General features: G+C 30.3%; 1 protein-coding gene across 1 annotated transcript in view; it reads left to right on the top strand.

Moving 5' to 3' along the window:
* The window catches only part of LOC111639859 (acylamino-acid-releasing enzyme-like), a 119,269-nt gene that overhangs the window by 4,152 nt on the left and 93,680 nt on the right, over positions 1–21,437 (top strand). Inside the window, exons 2-3 of the mRNA XM_023385807.1 lie at positions 8,176–8,266; positions 19,070–19,145. Coding sequence (XP_023241575.1) covers positions 19,091–19,145 — 55 coding nt within the window. The 5' untranslated portion in view covers positions 8,176–8,266; positions 19,070–19,090. The remainder of the gene's footprint in view (positions 1–8,175; positions 8,267–19,069; positions 19,146–21,437) is intronic.

Consider the following 21,437-nt stretch of genomic DNA (forward strand, 5'->3'; position numbering starts at 1 on the left):
TAAGTATAACATCAGCAAGGGATCTAGTGCCACTATACTATCGCAAATGGCGCAAGTTGAAGGCTCAATCGTCAAATGGGACGAAGCAGAAATTATTAAATCGGTACATTCACCGACATTGGCGAATTGCGCAGAAAAAATTGAAATATATAAAAGCAAATTGCATGATTCATGCATCAATTCTAGAGATTCTGAAGGGTTGCCTTCGGCCTGGAAATACTTTATCAAACGATTGGACAAATCTTAATTTATTGCGGCGATTTTAATATTTTTTCGCATAAAGTGCATTTCACTGAATTTCTATATAACGTTTTAATATTTAGTTAACCTATGCTTATTTTTTCGTATACATTTTTTGTTATTTGTAACAATAATTTTTATTTATTTTATTAGTCTGTATACATTTATATATATATTTCGCTCGTTATTTTATTTTATTTGTATTTAAATTTTTGTTCTATTTTATTTATATTCGAATGTTCTTAGCCTGACGATGGCCAACTGATTTGGCTGAAAACGTTAGCTTTACATTAAATTTTTTCTCAGCAAATTAAGGTGTTTTGTTTTTTGATTAAAATCAAAATATATCAAAGCATAAAATATCAAATTTCATATAGTTTACTGACATATATAAGAAATATTTCTGAAGAAATTAACCAGAGAATGTAAGAATTTCTATCTTTAAATATGATATAAGAAAAATCATATCATTTATAAAATATAGTTTATCTGAACAGTTTTTGTATTACTTTTAAATTAATTACTTTTGAAATATTTATTATTTAAACATTTTACTTTTATAATAATTTATAATAATAAATTTTTGTACAGTTTTATAAATTTGATATTTTAAAATTTAATTTTTACATTTTATCATTGTTTATACAGTAGAGCATCAGTTATCCGAAAGAATTTGGGACTGGGATTGTTTGGATAACTGATCATGTATGAAAAAATATATTAACCTATCCCATGTTGAATTTACTGACTGTAGCTGTATATTCGTTCAGTGAATGGTTGTCTCTTTAATCCAAAAATATTTCTCTCGGTAGACTATCTTACAGCAAGTACTACTTGCTGTAAGATAGTCTACTGAGAGAAATATTTTTGGATTAAAGAGACAACCATTCACTAACCTATTCCATGTTGAAATTTTTCTCATTGCATGTCGCTTCGCATTGAATTTTTATCAATGTTAAGCCTAACAAAAATTTTTTTAAAATAATAATTGTGGCTATTGTATCATTAAAAATTATTTCTTTATTTTGCACAAACAAAATAAATATATTGAAAAATATAAAAACAAAAAAAAGGTATATTTTGGAAGTTAATCTAGTATCAAAAACATTCCAATTCAGCATGACACACATCCTCAGAAAAACACCACAAAAAACAAGCAAAACTCTTTCTTTTTTCTTGGGTTTATCTGGAGATGTCAGTTGGGCTATATTCTCCGATGAACTGAAGCAAAACACACCAGTCATGATGGGGGAAAAATGCCTTGTTCAAATACTGGCACATCCTCTCAACATGTGTCGTGCTGAATTGGAAGATTTTTGATACTAGATTAACTTCCAAAATATAATTTTTTTTGTTTTTATATTTTTTATTTATGTTGTTTGTGCAAAATAAAGAAATAATTTTTAACGATACAATATGGTCACGCCAGTGCTGCCAGCTAACACTCACACCAACAAAAAATAATATTGGAGTAGCCCAAGACATAGCCAAATATTGCAGTGCCACAGCACTAGCAAAAATTTGAATTTGCTGACTGGATCCCTTTCGGTTAACTGATGTTTTGGTTGATTAATATTTAGATAGTTGATGATCTACTGTATTTAAATACTTCTTAGAGAAACAAAATAATATACAAAAGAGATACAAAATATATTTTGTATAGTCATTTTGTCTCTGTTTATTATGTCTACATATATGTCCAAAAAATGATCATGTTAGGATACTTATCATTATCATTATTTTTTCTATTTAGCTATAAAGGTATGTACAGTGTATTATGATTGTCTATTAAAGAGATGCTTGAAAAATATTAAGAAATATTAAATATTTCTTAATATTTTTCAAGCATCTATTTCTGTGCAAATATACAAAGAAAGAACTTTGCTTGCTTCTGTTTCTTATCCGTTATTTTAACACACCAGCGTCATCCCACAAAGAATTCACTCACAAAATTACTTTTTCTTTGAGGCTTTACCTCTGCAATAAAATGCAAAAATGGAAAATAGCATCCTCTGGTGTTCTTGCCAAAATTCACAAAATAATACATTTAAACAAAAAGTTAAAACATGACTGATGGTATTAACATTTAATATATATAAATTGGAACTTAGCATTTTATTGCACTAAGTAAAACAAACAAACAAAAGAATAAAACAATTTTTCCAGATCTCAAACATACATTTAAACAAAAAGTTGCTTTATTTAAAAAACATTTTAAAAAATTAATAAAAACCAATTAAAAAAGATGTTTGATGGAGCAAATAAAATTTAATTAAAACTTCAGTTATAAAACATAAGACTAGTAAGACCTCATGTCTTTTTTCTTCCAATACCCATATTAAATCAGAGACTGAGATTTTTCATAAAAAATAAAGCTATTTTATTCTTTTCCTTTATAAACAGCAAANGACAATTTTGTATGATGGACATGATTGTGTCATATGATGGCTTGTCTGCTGAATGTTTTCACTACTCACTTTTGTAGATACAAATAATAGTATAAACTCTTGATCACACACCAAATCTGTTTTGTTAAATATTGGAAGCATATATTCTTAGTACCTTATTTATGATAATTTTGGAATCTTGAATATTTAATGACTGAATAAAGTTCTGGATAGCCATGAAAATTCTCGACTGTCTGAAAAGACTAGTCAAGCTATATATTTGATTGCATTCTGTATGTTAGCTTTAGATAAGAGTTTTTGTATTGTATTTTTTGTTTGAGAATGGATATGAACATGAAAGCTTAATTTATTGCAATTTTTTGTGAATTTTAATTATATGAATTGAAGAATTTGTAACTTGTGATAATCTCTGAAACTGATTGAAAATGTTTGCATATTAATTGTATTATTGGTAAATAGGTGACAAATTTAAAAAAAATAATTAAATGTACTTCTATTTGTTATCAACTTTAGTACAATCTCTGTAATATACAACCCATCTGAACTCAGACCCATCCAGCTCAACAGACAACACTGGAACTTAGAATTGAGTGTTCTCTAGTGAATTCTCAAGATAATCCTACCGCCAGGGAAAGCCAAGACATGGTTTGTGATCTCCTTCCATCCCATAGTTGATAGTGCTAAATGTGTCAGTCTTGGAGGACTGGTTTCATCAGGAATACCTACTATAAACACGCCAATGTATGTTGTGGTATTAATGCTTAAGGATTGCTGAAAATTGTTTAGCGTCAGTGTCGGTCTGTTGTTATATACCACTGGTGCGTAATGTTTATGTTTTGTATCATCTTTCTGAAAAGGCATGCTGTAATTAATACCTTGTACAGCTGTTATTTGTAACTATTTGTGATGGTTGTCAGTTTTGGGATCTCAAACTACTCCTTTTCTTCCACTCTTTCCATAGCCATTTCACCTCTCTCTCCCACCCACTCCTTCCTCCCCTACCTGTTCCCTACCTTTCCTCTTCTTTCTTTTGACCTGACTTGCTGTAAGATAGTCTACTGAGAGAAATATTTTTGGATTAAAGAGACAACCATTCACTAACCTATTCCATGTTGAAATTTTTCTCATTGCATGTCGCTTCGCATTGAATTTTTATCAATGTTAAGCCTAACAAAAATTTTTTTAAAATAATAATTGTGGCTATTGTATCATTAAAAATTATTTCTTTATTTTGCACAAACAAAATAAATATATTGAAAAATATAAAAACAAAAAAAAGGTATATTTTGGAAGTTAATCTAGTATCAAAAACATTCCAATTCAGCATGACACACATCCTCAGAAAAACACCACAAAAAACAAGCAAAACTCTTTCTTTTTTCTTGGGTTTATCTGGAGATGTCAGTTGGGCTATATTCTCCGATGAACTGAAGCAAAACACACCAGTCATGATGGGGGAAAAATGCCTTGTTCAAATACTGGCACATCCTCTCAACATGTGTCGTGCTGAATTGGAAGATTTTTGATACTAGATTAACTTCCAAAATATAATTTTTTTTGTTTTTATATTTTTTATTTATGTTGTTTGTGCAAAATAAAGAAATAATTTTTAACGATACAATATGGTCACGCCAGTGCTGCCAGCTAACACTCACACCAACAAAAAATAATATTGGAGTAGCCCAAGACATAGCCAAATATTGCAGTGCCACAGCACTAGCAAAAATTTGAATTTGCTGACTGGATCCCTTTCGGTTAACTGATGTTTTGGTTGATTAATATTTAGATAGTTGATGATCTACTGTATTTAAATACTTCTTAGAGAAACAAAATAATATACAAAAGAGATACAAAATATATTTTGTATAGTCATTTTGTCTCTGTTTATTATGTCTACATATATGTCCAAAAAATGATCATGTTAGGATACTTATCATTATCATTATTTTTTCTATTTAGCTATAAAGGTATGTACAGTGTATTATGATTGTCTATTAAAGAGATGCTTGAAAAATATTAAGAAATGTTTTAAATTATTTGATGCTATATTTTGTATAATTATGTTATTTTTTGAAAAATTTTGCATAAAATATTCTAAAATTGTATGTTGTAATATTATATATAACTTTTTTTATGAGGATAAGTTAAACAAATTTAAACTGTTTGTTTTCTTCCCATTAAAAGTATAACCAAAATTGATGTTGTATGTCACTCCAATCTTCTACTTAAGAAGGAGAAGAAACTATCACAACATTTGAAAGGACTGCACAATAGTCTGTCCATCACTACCATTCTGTGCCCACATTTGCCGCATTTTTAGACAACACGTATTACATATTCTGGTCACCCTATGTCCAAGTCTCAGAAGACTTCTATGCAATGATAGGGATGCCACTTCCATACTAGAGAAGTCGGGTGTATACTCTATCCCATTAGAAAACACAACATCTGGCATTCGCACCCACTACATAGGAGCGACAATTAGAATGTTGTCTTTGCTGCATCTCCAAACACCAACATTCCATCATGGTAGGTATGTGTGACACTGAATCAGCAAGGATGGTGTTACAACACCAACACACTGTGGGACCATGTGACGTTGCTCAGGTGTTGTGATCAGAGGAGCCTGGTGTATGTTTGGGAGGCTCTCCTCACCATACTATTAAATCCATGCAACTCCCCCACACTTGAGTTGCCTTCAATGTGGGTTAACTTATATAAAAGACTAAAACACCATCTCTAGCTTTGCTCTTTGTGCCTAATCTACTCATTATGGGGCATGCACGTTACCACCATGCACACTTTAATTTAAATTCTTTGTTTGTTTATTCTAATTACAGTTTTGTTCTAAAGGACTAAAGCTGTTAATTTTGGTTTGAAAAGTTTTTTCAAAAGGTTTATTTGTGTTTATATCTGCCTGAGGATGGCATCTTATAATATATCGAAAGCGCTAGTGAATAAAGCGGTATTTATATGTATTTAATGCCTTTTGTGATAGTTTCTTCTCTTTCTAAAGTAAAAGTATAACACTAGGATTTCTCATTTCCTGGTCTCTTGCTTGTCCCAGGATTTCAAGAAAAAAGTGAACTGTTTCCCAGGATTCCAGGAAATCTTGGGATATAATTAATTATTTTTAAGATATAAAATAAATCTTGAAATTGAATGATATAATTATTTTTCATTTTTAAAGTAATTTAATATNGATTTTTGATTGCCCGTGAAGCCTTAACTCCCTAAATTATATAACCTTGACCTTGACTTTGAAAATTGTTAATACAAAATTTTGGCAGTGCGCCTAGGGACCTTTTTGTTCTTTGAGCTCGGAGGCAGCAATGTAAGAGTAAGTGATTGTTTCAGTGAATCTAGTGACCAGATTGTCTAAAATATCCCAACAGTAATGATTGTGGTGAGGGATGCCAGGCCAGGTGTTTCTGAAAATGTGACGAAAGTACTGCCAGTTAGTGTGCGCATAGTGGAAACTATCAGTAGAAGTATTACTAGAAGTAAGAATGCTTATGAATATTACCTATGGTCACTGGCAAAGTCTATATCAGAAGTGTAATAGCATTCACCCCTAGGGGCAATGTGCTTGTTACCTAAAGTTAATTTAATCCAACTTCTCCTGTTGTACANAATCTGTGACATGCCATAACAAGCAAAAATTTAAAAATAAAATAAGCCAGCTTAAAATTAATAAATACTAATTTATTCTGACAGTTTATGAGTTAATTATACTTTCTATTTGCAAAATTTCCTCAACCTTAACACAAAATAAGAAAAAAGTGAACTGTTTCCCAGGATTCCAGGAAATCTTGGGATATAATTAATTATTTTTAAGATATAAAATAAATCTTGAAATCGAATGATATAATTATTTTTCATTTTTTAAGTAATTTAATATGTCCTGCAACCTCCAAAATAATAATAATAATAATACTGTGTAAAATATGTATTAAAAATTATCTTTGAATTATATAGCAATTTTAAAAACTAGAAAAAAGTTTATTAAAGTTTGTTGGAAAAAAGCATAAACAACAAAAACACATAAAAATGCCTTTGAATTGGGTTGAAAATTTAAGAAAAAAAAATGAACAAACTTAGATCAAACTTCTAATTTAGAAGGTTGTTTATGTTCTTTAAATAAAACACTATACAAAATATTATTGTAAATTTTTATAATAATATTTTAAAAAGCAAAGATGGTCAATACTCTAATCACTCAATCTGGTTCTTATTTTAGTAATGGAAAGTCCTGCTACCGAGAATACCTTTTCTGATTCAATTGATGTCGGTGGAATCATCTTTAATGCATTTAAGAGAAGACAGAGGTTATGTGATTTTTCAGATGTAGCCTCAAAGATTTCTAGTTTGTTTTTGAGATGAGTTGCAGTACTTTTGCTGTCTAGTATTCTTGATTCATCTACCTTGGCTGCTTTAATAGTGGCATCAAGCTTATAGCCTGGTAATTTGGCAGTTCGTTTGGTTGTAATAATCAGGTTTATGAAAAAAAGCATCATACCTGCATACGTCATACTCATTTTGTATTCTTGTCCAATTTGCACAACCTGGCATAATGCAGTTATTGAAGCTACTGGCCATGGATAAAAATTAAGACAGCATCAGTGCAATTATTCAAGATATTACAGGTTCTGAAAAGTTAAGAATTTTCAGAGTTCTGCCACAAATAGACTACATATTGATTATTAACAATCTGTGACATGCCATAACAAGCAAAAATTTAAAAATAAAATAAGCCAGCTTAAAATTAATAAATACTAATTTATTCTGACAGTTTATGAGTTATTTATACTTTCTATTTGCAAAATTTTCGCAACCAAAACACAAAATAAGAGAAAGTGAACTTTTAAGAAGTTTACGGGATTTCCTGGAATGAGAAAAATTTCCCAGGTTAAAAAATAGCCAAGATCGCGGGATCCTGTTAGAGAAACTCTATATAGCACTAACAAATTTGAAATCTATATCTCTCTAAGAATAATTAATGATGCATCTGGTCAAAAAATTTCAATAAAATATGACTCTTTGTTTGGCCACTAGAGCATTCCAAGGAAATGTATGCTACACAGCTATGAAAAAAATAGAGGTTGATTGTGATGAGCAGTTTGTAATGCTAAAATTTTACTTTCTTTCACTTGTGAAAACCATCTTATGCATACCATATCTACCATATAGTCCAGATTTGGTATCTTGGGATTTTTTCTTAATCTCAGCACTGAAGTTGAAGTTAAGGAACAAACCTATTTCCTGTCTACAGTAGCTATGGTCAAAGCATCAGAAATGATTCTGAAAACCTTCTTAATTAAAGAATGGGCTACTACATGTCTAAGGATTGGCAGAAATAAGAGTAAGAGTATACTGAATTCTAATGGAATACTTTAAAAAAGATCGCAGTCACTATGTCCCAGAATAGTTATCTTGTGATAAAAAAAATCACTCAATTTATTTTGACTCACCCTCATTAAAAGATGTTTTTATTATTAATATTTTACTAAATTACTATTAATTTCAGATCATTATGTTCTTACTCACCATCAAGAGCATTATATGCAGTTTTAAGGAAAATTAATAGTAAGAAGGGAGAAGAAAAACAGTTTATTGAGGTATGCACTGTTTTATTCTTTTATTATCATTATTATTATTATTATTATTATTATTATTATTGTTTTTGTAAGTTATACTCGGTTGTTTACCATGTTGGACCATGAGTCAAGGCATAGTAACCAAAACAGAACAGAAATTAAAAATGTGTGTCAGTGTATGTATGTCTGTATTCAGGAATTTCCTAACAATATGACATGTATTCAATATAGTAGTCTTTTGTAGTGTGATGTATGTGTTTCTATTTAATTGTAATGTTTCCAGGCTTTTGTGTTGTATGTGTGATATCACACCTGTACAGGAGAGAGCGACAGGTGCAATAAGCACCCTTTCCATCCTCCACAGATGCCTTATTTCTTGGGCAAGTTCTGTGTACTTGCTAATTTTTTCAGTGAATGTGTTTTGTATATTGTGAGTGTTTGGAATGGATATGTTTATAATGTATGTGATTTTATTGTGTTTGTCAATGAGTGTGATGTCTGGTCTGTTGTGGTAAATTGTTTTATCTGTGATTATGGCTCTATTGCAGTACATTTTGTGCGTGTTGTTTTCTAATACTGTCTGTGGAATGTATTTGTAGTATGGTTCGTTGATGTCTAATAATTTGTGTTTGTTTGCAAGCTCTTGGTGTATTATATTTGCTATTTGATTATGTCTATATAAACAATCTGTCTGTGCCAAGAGCTTGCAACCAGAAGTGATGTGTTGTATAGTTTCTGGCATGATGTGACATTTTCTGCATGTGCCATTTGTGAGTGTTGTATCTTTGAGTATGTGTTTTCTGTAGTTTTTAGTATTTATGACCTGATCCTGTATGGCAATCATGCATTACTATTATTATTAATTTTATTATTTTTTTTAAGAAGCCCATTTTTACAACAAATTAAATGTTTTAAGACAGAAGATTTCATCTTCAGATCCAGAGTCAAAATTTATAATTAAGAATTTCTGTTTTGAACAAAGTTTGAAGTAAAATAAAACAGAATTGCTAAATTATTTAAATTCTAAGACAAAACGACTTCCAACTACTTAACACTGCGTTGAATAACACTTGTAAAAATAGGTTTTGTGGATTGTTATTATTTAAATTCAAAATCCACAAATTTTTAACAAGTTTGACCATTATATAAAAAACTATTACAGAATAATGTTCATTCATATGTTGCATTGATTAGTAACAAAACTAGTGGAGCAGAAATATATTAGACTTTTGTCTTTTATAATTGAATATATTATACCCCAAATCCACAGATCTAACTTCCATCTTTTAATTGATAACATTGTCCAGAGTGGCCATAACAAGACATTTGGAAAGGGACAATTCTTGATCAAGCTAGAAGTATTTCTGCATTTTGCCAATAAGCTACTGCTTCTGCCAGTGTTTTTTTTTTTTTTTTTAATCTGATTTTGAGACTGTTATGAAGATTCTGAAGCATGAAAAACAATTTTTATTTCTTAACCACTGCCATATGAATAAGGTTAATACTTGATTGCTTTCTGTTTTCTCAATTGGTTGTATGTTCGTTGGAACCAAGCATAAAATTGCTATTGAGAACTTATCATACAGGAACACTTCTCTTGATGGAAATGGTAGATCTTTATTTTCTATTTTTTACAAAGGATATGCATTTTGGGCCATATGCCTTTCTTCAGTCCTTATTATGTATAATGGTAAAACTAAAAATATATAAGTAAATATCAAACTCAGCATTTTTAAACACTTAATGAAACATCAAACACTTTCTATCACTGAGAAATGTTTATTTAACAAAACTCTAACATTTTCAGCCTCGTAGAAGAAACTATCCTCAAGACCATGTGTTTCCGATCATTAGCTTTGCATGAATAAAAAATTGAAATATATAAAAGTAAATTAAAGGATGGTTGTATTAATGCCAGGGATGTGGATGGATTAGCTTCTGCATGGAAATTCTACATAAAAGAAAAATTAAAATATAAAAATTCTTAGTCCGTACCTGCCCTTATAGTTTGATGCATTTTTATGTATTTATTTTATTTTATTTATTTTATTATATTATTTATATTGTTGTTGCTTCAGTGTGTTTAGTATATTTTACTTTGTTTTAAATTTGAACGTATAATGTTCAGACATTCCATTGTTACAATTTTAAAATACATTCGAATTCAGTTACACCTGAAGATGGTCTATTCTATGAGGCTGAAAATGATAGTGTTTCATTAAATAATTGTTTTCATTAAATTTCTCAGCGATAGAAGGTGTTTGATGTTTCATTAAGTGTTTAAAAATATATAACTAATGGTGACTACTGGAATAACTCATTGTTAAAAATGTGAGTGGCCAGGGGTCAATCTCTTCTGACCACTTACTCAGCACAGATCAACTGAACCCACTCTCGATATTGTCAGATGGCTTTGTAAATTAGATTAAGTTCTTAGAATCTCAATCTTCATCAGGACTAACAACAGTTAAACTATTATTTTCAATTGCAGTTTAACTCACAATCTAAAATTTAAAGATAAAGGAGAGCTAATAATTCTATGAGTGGGAAGGACGGTGGGTAAGTGATAGGAGTCCAATCTTTAAAGAAAGGTTACCAATAGACAGATTAACACATAACAACTAAAAATTTAATGGAATGAATTCAAATGTACATGAGAATACATTGACATTGTATCTAACATAATTATATATCTATTCTATTCCTAACAGAAGTATATATATTCCCTAGCAGAGAGAAAGTTTACAAAATATATTATATTACCTCACTAATAACTTGACTTATAACAATTCTGTTGAAGTGTTGATCAAGATTATAGTGGAAGAGGTAATTTTCCCTTTGATCTCTAGACGGAAGTTCCTATCCCAAGGAGTATAGCGACAGCAACAGCACATTGTGACTCTGTGCACATTGTCCCAGGGAGACAATGTGCATAGAATTTGGAGCATATCCTTCTTTTATATCCCAACTCTCCTCCAATGGAGATTTGGATATTTAGTCACCTGACAATGATCTAAGTTTTAATAAACATGTAGTCGTTTTTTTCTTCACTACTAGGTGCATTAATAGACACAAGGCATTTTACATCATCTTTATTGTGAATCTTCTATAGGCCGATACGCTTTTCAGGCAAATAAAGGAAGACATGGTCTCAGAAATACAGAACATGTAGTCATCGGATGAATAACTACTTTTGAAGGAAGTAAACTTGAGGGAAAGGAAGTTGAATTTCCTTGCTTTCTCTTAACAGTTAGAAAAATGTACACTTCTGCAACAAAATAATATCTTGGTTTTGCACAAATTTTATAGAATAAATCAAGTTAATATGCAGAATTTCACAAAATATGGGATAAAACAAGTAAAACTGTAAAATAAAACTTAAAAATTTTTATTAAAATGTAAACAAAATTGACCAATAAAAAGAGTAAAAAATAAAAACTGTAAAATCAAAAAAAAAAAAAAAAACTGGTTAAAAGACAAGCAATTAATTTTAACAGTTTTAACAATTACAATATATACTCACATATAAGACAACCTCGCATATAGGACAAGATGTGACTTTAAAGATCAAAATAAAGAAAATTAGATTTATTAATACAGTTCTAATTTTTATTTGTTTAATCACAAGTAAAATATCAAATGAATGTACATGTTGTCTGACAAAAATTAGTGACATTTTAAACTTTAAACAAAAATCTTGTAAAATCAACAATGTAATTTTGTCAACATAAAGCTGGATGATTGGGAACCTTTTTATGCCAACTCTTAACAGTCGAATCCACTTTCCATTAATTACACTTATGAGTTTCTCTGAATTATGGTTTCTGATTAATCATCTGTTTTCATGTGGGAATGGATTAAAACTTATATCAGGCTTCCATGTGATTTTGGAATTTCAATCTGGAATTCAATGCAAATGCAAAAGCTTTGCTTTTCCTATTACTATTCATTTTTATTCCTGACAATATACAAGAACGATTCAAATGACCCAGATAAAATACTTATGTTTTTAAATACAAGAGAAGAGCATACAGTAAAAAATATGAATACACGGTTCACAAAAATTATTTGCAAAAATGCAAAGAATCTTTTGCTCGCACATATAGGATGATCTAGGAATTTGAAGCTGTGATAAATGTATAAAAACCTCATCTTATATGCAAGTAAGTATGGTAGTTATTCCAGTAGTCTCCATTAGTTATATAATACATAATAAGGACTGAAGAGGGACATTTAGCACAAAATGCATATTGTTTGTAAAAAAAAGAAAATAAAGATCCACCTTTTCCATCACAAGATGTGTTCCTGTATGACAAGTTCTCAATAGCTATTTTATGCTTGGTTCCAAGGAACATACAATCAATTAATAAGGTTGTTTTGCTGAGCCTTTGTAGAATAAAACTACCACTGGACTGCTTGATGATGAAAACTTTAATAGTTCAAAGATGCCTGAGATGATTGCCAATAAGAGAAAGAAAGTATACAAAATGTGGTAAATTTTCAAGTACAGTGATACCCCTAACTTACGCGATAGGTGGGATCGAGCGATAACCGCGTAAGTCGAATTCGCGTAAGTCTGGGTATAATTTCGCAATTTGTGTAAAATCCAAGTCGGATGTATGTAAGCTAATAAATGTTCTCGTTAATCTTATCTCGTCTTTTGATTCGTTCACAGTTACAAGAAATCACCACATAGAGTCTCTCGAGTCTCCGTAGATATAACAAAGACAAAAATAAATAACACAAAATAAATTGTAGCTATGTATGGATTCCATGTGACACGTCCGAACATGTAAGCTGAACAATAGTGTGGGGGGAGTGAGTAATCAAGAGTTGTGTGGCGCTCAAACAAAAGATGAATCGATGAGATTAGAAAATCGCGTAACTCCGGGTTCGCGTAAGTCAAGGTATTACTGTACTGGATTTAGAACTAAAAAAATGAAGAAATAATGGAATATTTCTGGTTACAGCAGATGGAACAAGCTATATAATGAAAAACAGACTGGTTAAGATCAAAACAGAGAGCAAAACACATCAAAAAATGAAATGGATTTTCAGCATTCAACTATGCTATAATTGTAAGACTAGCTGTCCAACAAAAGTACTTGAAATCCAAGATGGAATAGTTCCTTCAAGGAAGTATTTCACTTGTTCTCTAAGGAACATAAATATTCACCAAATATTATAAAACCTCATTTTATAGTTAATATCTGTGCAGAGTTAGACAAAGCCTCCAAATTTCTATCTGCTAGAGAGCAATTAGTAACCAAATCAGCCATGGCTAGAAATTTAACTAGATGTACTGTACATGAATAGCAATAATTTCTGATTATGATGATTTCAATATCTAGTACTTAGTAAAGTTAAACAGTAGAGAGATGAAAATTATGGAATTTTTAGATTCATTGGCTGACCAATCCGGAGTTGGATGGATAGCTCTCCATCGAGTTGTTCTCAGTTGGCATACCTGTCCCAACTTGTCCAGAATGACTCGCTTTTCTGGAAAATGGGCTTTGACAAGTGAAAGCTTGAATTAGCCTGTCACTTCTTCATAGGCCTCCTTAATTGGGATATTTTTATTAAAGTGGTGATAAAAATATAATAGTGGTGATAGCAAGTGGCAATAAATCCCTAGTCCACTTATTTTGACATTCAACATGAAATTGAACCATTGAACATAAGAACAGTTGCCATAGGAAAAACAGTTGAATGTCTAGCTCATGTGCAATGGGAATCCCATGCACCCATGATGTCCCACACGATGTCCCATGCATGTGGGACATCATGAAATCACTAGGTGTGTACCTAGTGATTTCATGATGTCACACAGCAAGTTCAGGCAGAAAAGTAGGAAGTGACACTAAGCACCGAAGGCAGTTTTCATGCAATGCCACCCAGCATTTCCAGATTGGGATTTTTTATTGACTGACACAAAATTTGGGGAATTTTTTGGGTGACTTTTTTCACTTTGATTTTTTTTCAGTAGACTAAAACAAAAATTTTGACATAACAGAACATGTGAAATATTGAATAAATAAATATTATTTATTCAATTTTATTAATTTGTTCTGTATTCCAACCACACGCATTACATAATTTGGAAAGTCCATTAAAAGCTGTCAATGTGAAATATTGTTTAAACATTGTGATCAAATGTATTATTCAGAATTATTCATTAAAAAATTATTCAAAAATTATTCCTATTGCTAACAAGTAGAAGGCCAGATGTTGGGTCTTCTATTTGAATGAAATGTAGTGAGTACAAAGCCCTAAATACTCACTTCTCAATCATTTCCAAAAATTAGCCTTTGAAAATTAAGTTTTTAGCTTATAAGTCTTTGAAACTTTTACATCTATGACCAGAAATAGCTGAGTGGATAAGATGCTAGGCACTGGGGCTAGATGATGTAGATTCAAACTTTTGCAATTTTAGTTTTTTGTATGTGTGACATAATTATTTTTACCATATATTTAGCATTATTATTACTAATATTATTCCTCACATATAAAGTTTATAAAACAAGATTAAACAGTGTGATGCCATTTTCTGTTCAGTGAAGACAAGTTTCTGTAGATTTAATTCTTTTATGTCATTAAATAAAACTTTTAATGCTTCACATTTATTTTCAGATATTTTCATTCATGATTACATACTATGTCATTACAAGTGAATAAGCTTCAGATGTTACTGCATGTGGACAAAAAGACAAGTGATGAAACTATGCTATCCCATTTTCATAATGTTTTAGTTTTTTAATTGTTAATATTATGGACAATTTCCTCGCGTTTGTTACACTTGAAATATATATAACAATACCACTATATCTGAAAATAAATATGAAGAAATAAAACTTTTATTTAACAATGTAAAAAAATTAAATCTACAGATACTTGCTTTTGCTAAACAGGAAATGAAGTGACAATTTTTAATCTCTTGTTTTATAAATTTAAATGTGGGGAATAGTAATAGTAATAATATTAATGATACGATAAAATAATAAACTAATTATATTACATGCAGTAAGACCTTGTTTAATACTTCCTCAATTAATGCTGATTTGATATAATGCGGTCTGCTCGAAGCCAAAAAAAGCTCAAAATTTATGCTGACTGAAATTATCATGGCATTTCATTTATTCATATATAATACAATTATTCTCAAACATGAACCAATGAACAAAATGTGGTGATTTGTCATAGTGTTGTACTTCCCCTAAATCTATGTTTGTTTGGTGCTGTTTTGAAAAAAAAAAAAAATATAATGTCATGGATGCCATAGGCAATATTGACTTTGCTTGGCAAGAATTAACTGAAATGCACGAACAGTGTGTGAAAGAAGGCTGGTGGTATCCAAGGATTCTCAACGAAATAAGCCTATCGTTGACGAAATTGTCAACCTAATCGATATAGCAGGACTAGGAGATGTAGATGAGCAGGATATTGAGCAGTTACTGCAGGTTTCTGGTGAGAGCCTTACCAATGACAACCTTCAAGAACTGGTAGAACAAGGAATTCATCTAGAACTGAAAAATAGTGATTTTGAAAACAAAGAACCCAAAACACTTGCTACATATTTCCTTAGTAAAAATATGGTAATGATAACTGAAATTGTTGATCAAATTGTAGTGAATGATCCAGATTTTGAAAGGAGTGCAAAAGCAAGATGAGGCATTTTGCATACAATCTCCTGCTACCAACATTTGCTTAATGAAAGAAAAAGAATGCAACAAATGACACTATAACGACTTCATTGCAAAAAAATCAAGAATTTCAGAAGAGCAAGGACCTTCATCACAATTTATATTTCTGTAAGTTTGTCGACTTCCAGAAGGAACCGTTAGTCCCTCATTAGGATGATCTAGGGTCGTTCACGTGTGGGTGTGGCAGAGGAGACACAGATGACAAGAATCTCACGAAAACCTGTTTATTTTAAACATAAAATAACTTACACTATGAAACAAAAATGTTCTTTAAACAATTGAATGTTCGAATTTCGAGGTTGTTTTCTAATGTTGCTCGAAGGTAGGACCCAGGGCAGAGAAGGTGTGGAGATTCATCAGTCGGTGTCGGCGGTCTGAGTCCATACTGACACAGGTTACAAGTTGGGCACAAAAGACGGAAAACTTCTTTTTAGCGTTGACTAACCGTGTGCAGGTGCACAGTTGCACAGTTTACAGAAAGTGAGTCTGTCCTTGAAGATCGGGGATTATATCAATCGCTGTTCTCCAATTTGTTTATTCTGATTGGCTTCACATCCCTTTTTCCATTCCCTGATTAGTCCCTCAACTGTCTCTAAGCAAAAGACGATTCCTGTTTGTGTCACGTGAAAGATCTGCTTCAAAGAATCTACTTGACACCAGTTGTTAACTCTGGATGGAAAGTGCAGATAGAACTTTGGAACCTGCGCTTATATTTTTCCCCCCATTGTTGTCTAGTCTGTGGCATTTTTGAAATTTAAAGAATTGACGCTATGTCCCTTTTCATCATTAACCTTTCCCCTTTCCAAAATTTTTATGTTCTAATTATTTGTATACAAGCGACTTGTCAAAGGTCCATCTCTACTGGAGGGCGTTCATTTACAGTTATTAATCATTTATAATTATTGTGTTCTGTTTACATCAATAGCGTTTTTTTCTCGTCGCGGTTTCATATGATTAGCACGACTAATCCAATCTTTGATTGGTTTTTAACAATGGGCAATTTTTTCTCTAGTTTCATTTTAATAAATTTGTAATAGTAAATGTTAATTTCAACCTGTTTTTGGGATCTCACATTTCTGTGTGCCTATGTTTGCATTATGGAACATATATTATTATGCAAATTAATATAAAAATAGCTTAAAGTAAAATTTGTTTATTTTTGGTCGAATGTTCCCCTTTCCCAATTTACTATATGTTAAAATGACCTTGTTTAACACTGTTCCATTTAGTACTTTGACATCAGGAATGCATCCTAAGCATTAAATGAGATCTTACTGTATAAGAATTTATAATATACTTAAGATTTACAATAAAAATTGCCAGGATGATTTCACATTTAGAAAAAATGTATTTCTTGTTAGTGTGAGAGTAGCCTGGGGTACAGGGTAGCTCTATTACGCCTGTATCACTTACTAGGCTTAGATTAACCGAAATCTGTCTCCTTAGTTTCAGATCGCGAGATCCGATCTTAAAAGTTCTTATAGGAGGGCGATAATCGCTAGTAGATCTGAACTGTGGAGTTCAGATGCTCGTCAGGACTGACACCAGTTTGTCAATTAAATTCCGCGGACAAACACGCGTGTGAGATCTGATTCGACACAGAATAAAGGGTCATTTAATTATAAACTAGATAATAAATTTAATAAAACAAGAAAATAAATCATACAAAATGTGGATAAACGAGAGACAAAACTACTACAAATAATATTAAACCGAGAGTTATCTATACTTATATTATACTCTATTCGCGATCGAGAGAGAGAGCTCACAAAAGTCGTTTTAAAACATACGACCTGTTTAGGTGTCGTTCGTCTTCTTCTCTGTATGGACACTTTGGAGATAAAGTTTATTTACTTCTTCGTATGGGAGATCGATAAGTGCACAAATATAAAAGTATATTTACTAAGTTCAGACTCGGGACTTAGTCTATGGGACTCGTTTAAGGCGTTGGTCATCAGGAGATAAACTGTGTGGAGTTTGACGCTTCGGATCTGTCGAAGAACTCCCCGAATTCTGCAAAGTTCCCTGTATATCTTCGGAATACCGACCAATCATTGGCCAGTAACTCTTTCATGAGAATGGACGAAAGGGGAACGAATGAGGGGTAACCATTTCCCATCTGAGTGAGATTTTTAACCAGATAAGGGAAAGTCAGAGGATGTTCTCTTCTGTGAAAGGAAGTAGCATCTGTTATCTGGTTTTTTCCCACGTCCAAAACACTAGTTTTTCACAAAAATGAAGTAATATTTTGTGTCGATTTTTTACCATTATTAATAAAAATTATTAAATTAGACCCAGGGCCTTTCGGGTCTCACATTAGTCTATACATACAAATGAGTCCAAATCCTTCAGTCCTTTCACACACTTGTAGAGGTATTAACAGGTGTGAAAGGACTGAAGGATTTGGACTCATTTGTATGTATAGTCTAACAAGAAATATATATTTTTCAAAATATTTAAGCTTTCTTTTTCATTTTTCATATTTAAATGTCATTGCCTTACATCATTCCATTAGAATAATGTCAGTCCATTTTCTCTCTTACAATCAATAAATAAATTGACAACTACAGATTTTATTGGATGACATCTATTATTTATCTAATCTCTCAAAATTTTTAATAGAATATTTATTATAAGTTTTAGTGATTCATTAAATTTTGGTGAATTTTAATTAAATGTTTTGTTCTTATTTGTCTTAATACACACATTCTTTAAAGTGGATAAATTTCATTTGAAAGTTTTTCTAATTAAAGTATATAAGATTAACATTTAAAAAATATTGAAAATTATAATAAAAGTTCTTTAATTGAGCAGAAAAAATTATAAGGAAAAGGTTCAAGAACTTTGGAATATATTCCCATTATCAGGAGTCAAAAAATTCTGAATGGAAATTAAACTAAATTCTATTTAGAAATTTTTGATTCATGATGATTATTATATAGTACTTGCATTTGAACTTTTTAATATATTTTTTTTTTCTGTTTCATTGAAGAATTTTTATTATAATTATAGTCTAATCATATTTTAAAGTATTGGTAAAAAAAGGTCTAGTAGCTGTAAAACTAAAATAAGTTTACTTTTGCTACATAAAACAAATTTAATTAAATTAAAGTTTATATCACAGATTTGGAATGGAGACAACAAAATGAAAACAATTGATGTTCAAGATATTGAAGTTCATGGTAAACTGTATGACGACAGTAAGTAATATATATCTTAAAAATTTTAAATAACTAGATAATGTAATTTTGTGTTTTAATATGTTTGAAGATTATTCATCAAGCTTTGTCTCCACAATTTACTATTAAAGGTAATATTGAAAGTATGAACTCCCAATAATATTGTATTTTCACAAATTGTCCAGCATGTTGGTCTTATCAGGAATACCCTGAAATCAGATATTTCTATATGGTAAAAATTTGTAAATCAGTTTATCCTGGGAATGCCAGCATGCTGATTTAATTTAATTTTCTTGAGGGTGTATGAAAAAAGAAACAAATGAGTTATGTTGTAAAAACAAACTAGTTTTTATTCTAAAATTATGAAACTGTCAGTATTACATTAAAAACTACAATTATATGTTTAATTTCTGCATTTTTTTCTTCTTTCTAATGATGTAAAATACTCATGGAATGCTTTTTTATGTTTATTTTATTGTAATTTGATTCAAAAATACAAAAATAAACATATCAAATTTCAGAAACTTGCTGTAAATTATCTCAACTTAGACTGATTAAAATTTGCTTTGTATGAAATTTGTGAGGAAGGTGTTATCTTTCAAAGTCAGAGTAGATCCTCAGTGCAGCCCACACTAACTAACTATTACTACTAGTACTACTGATGTCAATAAGCCATTAATTGATTTATTGCCCTGTAAATGAAAACTCTCTTCTTGGTTATAAGTCAGTCAAATTACAATGGTTGCATTCAGCAGAGTTAACAGTTGTAACTGAGCAAAGGTGTTTCAATTAGTAGCTGTAATGTGACAGTGTAGATCTGCCGAACAATGAGTGACATATGCATTGGAACAGAAAGTTAGTGGTATTAGTAGTAGTTTCTGCTTTCCTGTGAACAAACTTGTATTTATTTAAGTTAAAGATGGATTTATTTTCTTAAATTTATATTAGACATAGCTTGTTTTCAATGGTTTATGAACACTTATTGTCATATTAATGATGCAATAAATGCCTTTGTATTGATATATAATGTCTTTAATATAGAAAATTATGACATTTTCTTTTGAAGATTAATGAAAAAGTTTAAATATAAGTATCTAGTTATGTAAAATTATAACTGACAATTAACATGAATATTAATTAATTATTATTATCTGTCATCAATTAAATAACTTCAAGACACATAAAGACAGCTTCAAGAACTTGAGCATAACGTTTTCAGCAATGTATATTAGAAATAAATGTTTAAATATAATATTGAACTTGTAGTTATGTTTATATTAAGTATTAAATACTACCATATTATTTATAAAATTTTAGGATGATTTTTAAATTGGTAAGTATTTTGCAAATACCTACATTTATGCATTTAGTATATAAAATTTTTGTTAGTAATTAAATGGTAAAATTGAAAGTGCTGTTTATGAATATATATTACATTAAATAATAATAAAATTTGTTTATAAATCATTTCTATTAAACAATTAAATAAAAACAGAACAGAACAACTGTGTAAAGGATGGAATACTGTTGGAATAATAATATGTAATAAAAGATGAATATTATTTAAAGTTTATGTCCCTACTATGAAATGTATTGAAAGAAATTTTAAATTTATTCTGGTTATATGAATCGATAAAGAGATTATTTAAATTGTGAGGATATTATTTATAGTAAACTTTTAACATGATGAGATGTGTATTACACTGGTAAAAATCATTTTGTTCTATCTCCACATTTGCATTTTTAAGAAATTGATTTTTAAAGTTTAGTTGAAAGAGAAGTATTAGGGAAATAGACATAGAACAAAAAAAAAATTTTTTTTCTGATAGTGTCAATAGTGAAAAATCAAAATAGATTTCATTTAACATGAAAATGGAACAATATAAATCAAACAGACAATACAAATAACATAACAATATTAAAATCAAATTATGCAAAATTGGACATAAAACAAAGTACTTCTTATTTAGTACAGTAGAGCGTCGATTTTCCGAATCAATTGGGAACTGGGGTTGTCCGGATAACTGATTTACGTACGAAAAAATAGTTTAACGTATCCGATGTCGAAATTTTTTTCCGTTGCGTGTTGAATTTTCGTCGATGTTAAGCCTAACAAAGACTATTGTATCGTTAAAAATTATTTTTTTATTTTGTACAAACAAAATAAATATATTGAAAAATATAAAAATAATAAAAAGTTATACTTCAGATGTTAATTTAGTATCAAAAACGTAAAATATTTGAGTAGCCCAAGACATAGCCAAAGATTGAAGCGCCACAGCACTGGCGAAAATTTAAATTTGCCGACTGGAA

The sequence above is a fragment of the Centruroides sculpturatus genome, unplaced genomic scaffold (genome assembly GCF_000671375.1).
Source record: "Centruroides sculpturatus isolate CEXI.00-Female unplaced genomic scaffold, Cexi_2.0 scaffold1362, whole genome shotgun sequence".
Classification (NCBI taxonomy): domain Eukaryota; kingdom Metazoa; phylum Arthropoda; class Arachnida; order Scorpiones; family Buthidae; genus Centruroides; species Centruroides sculpturatus.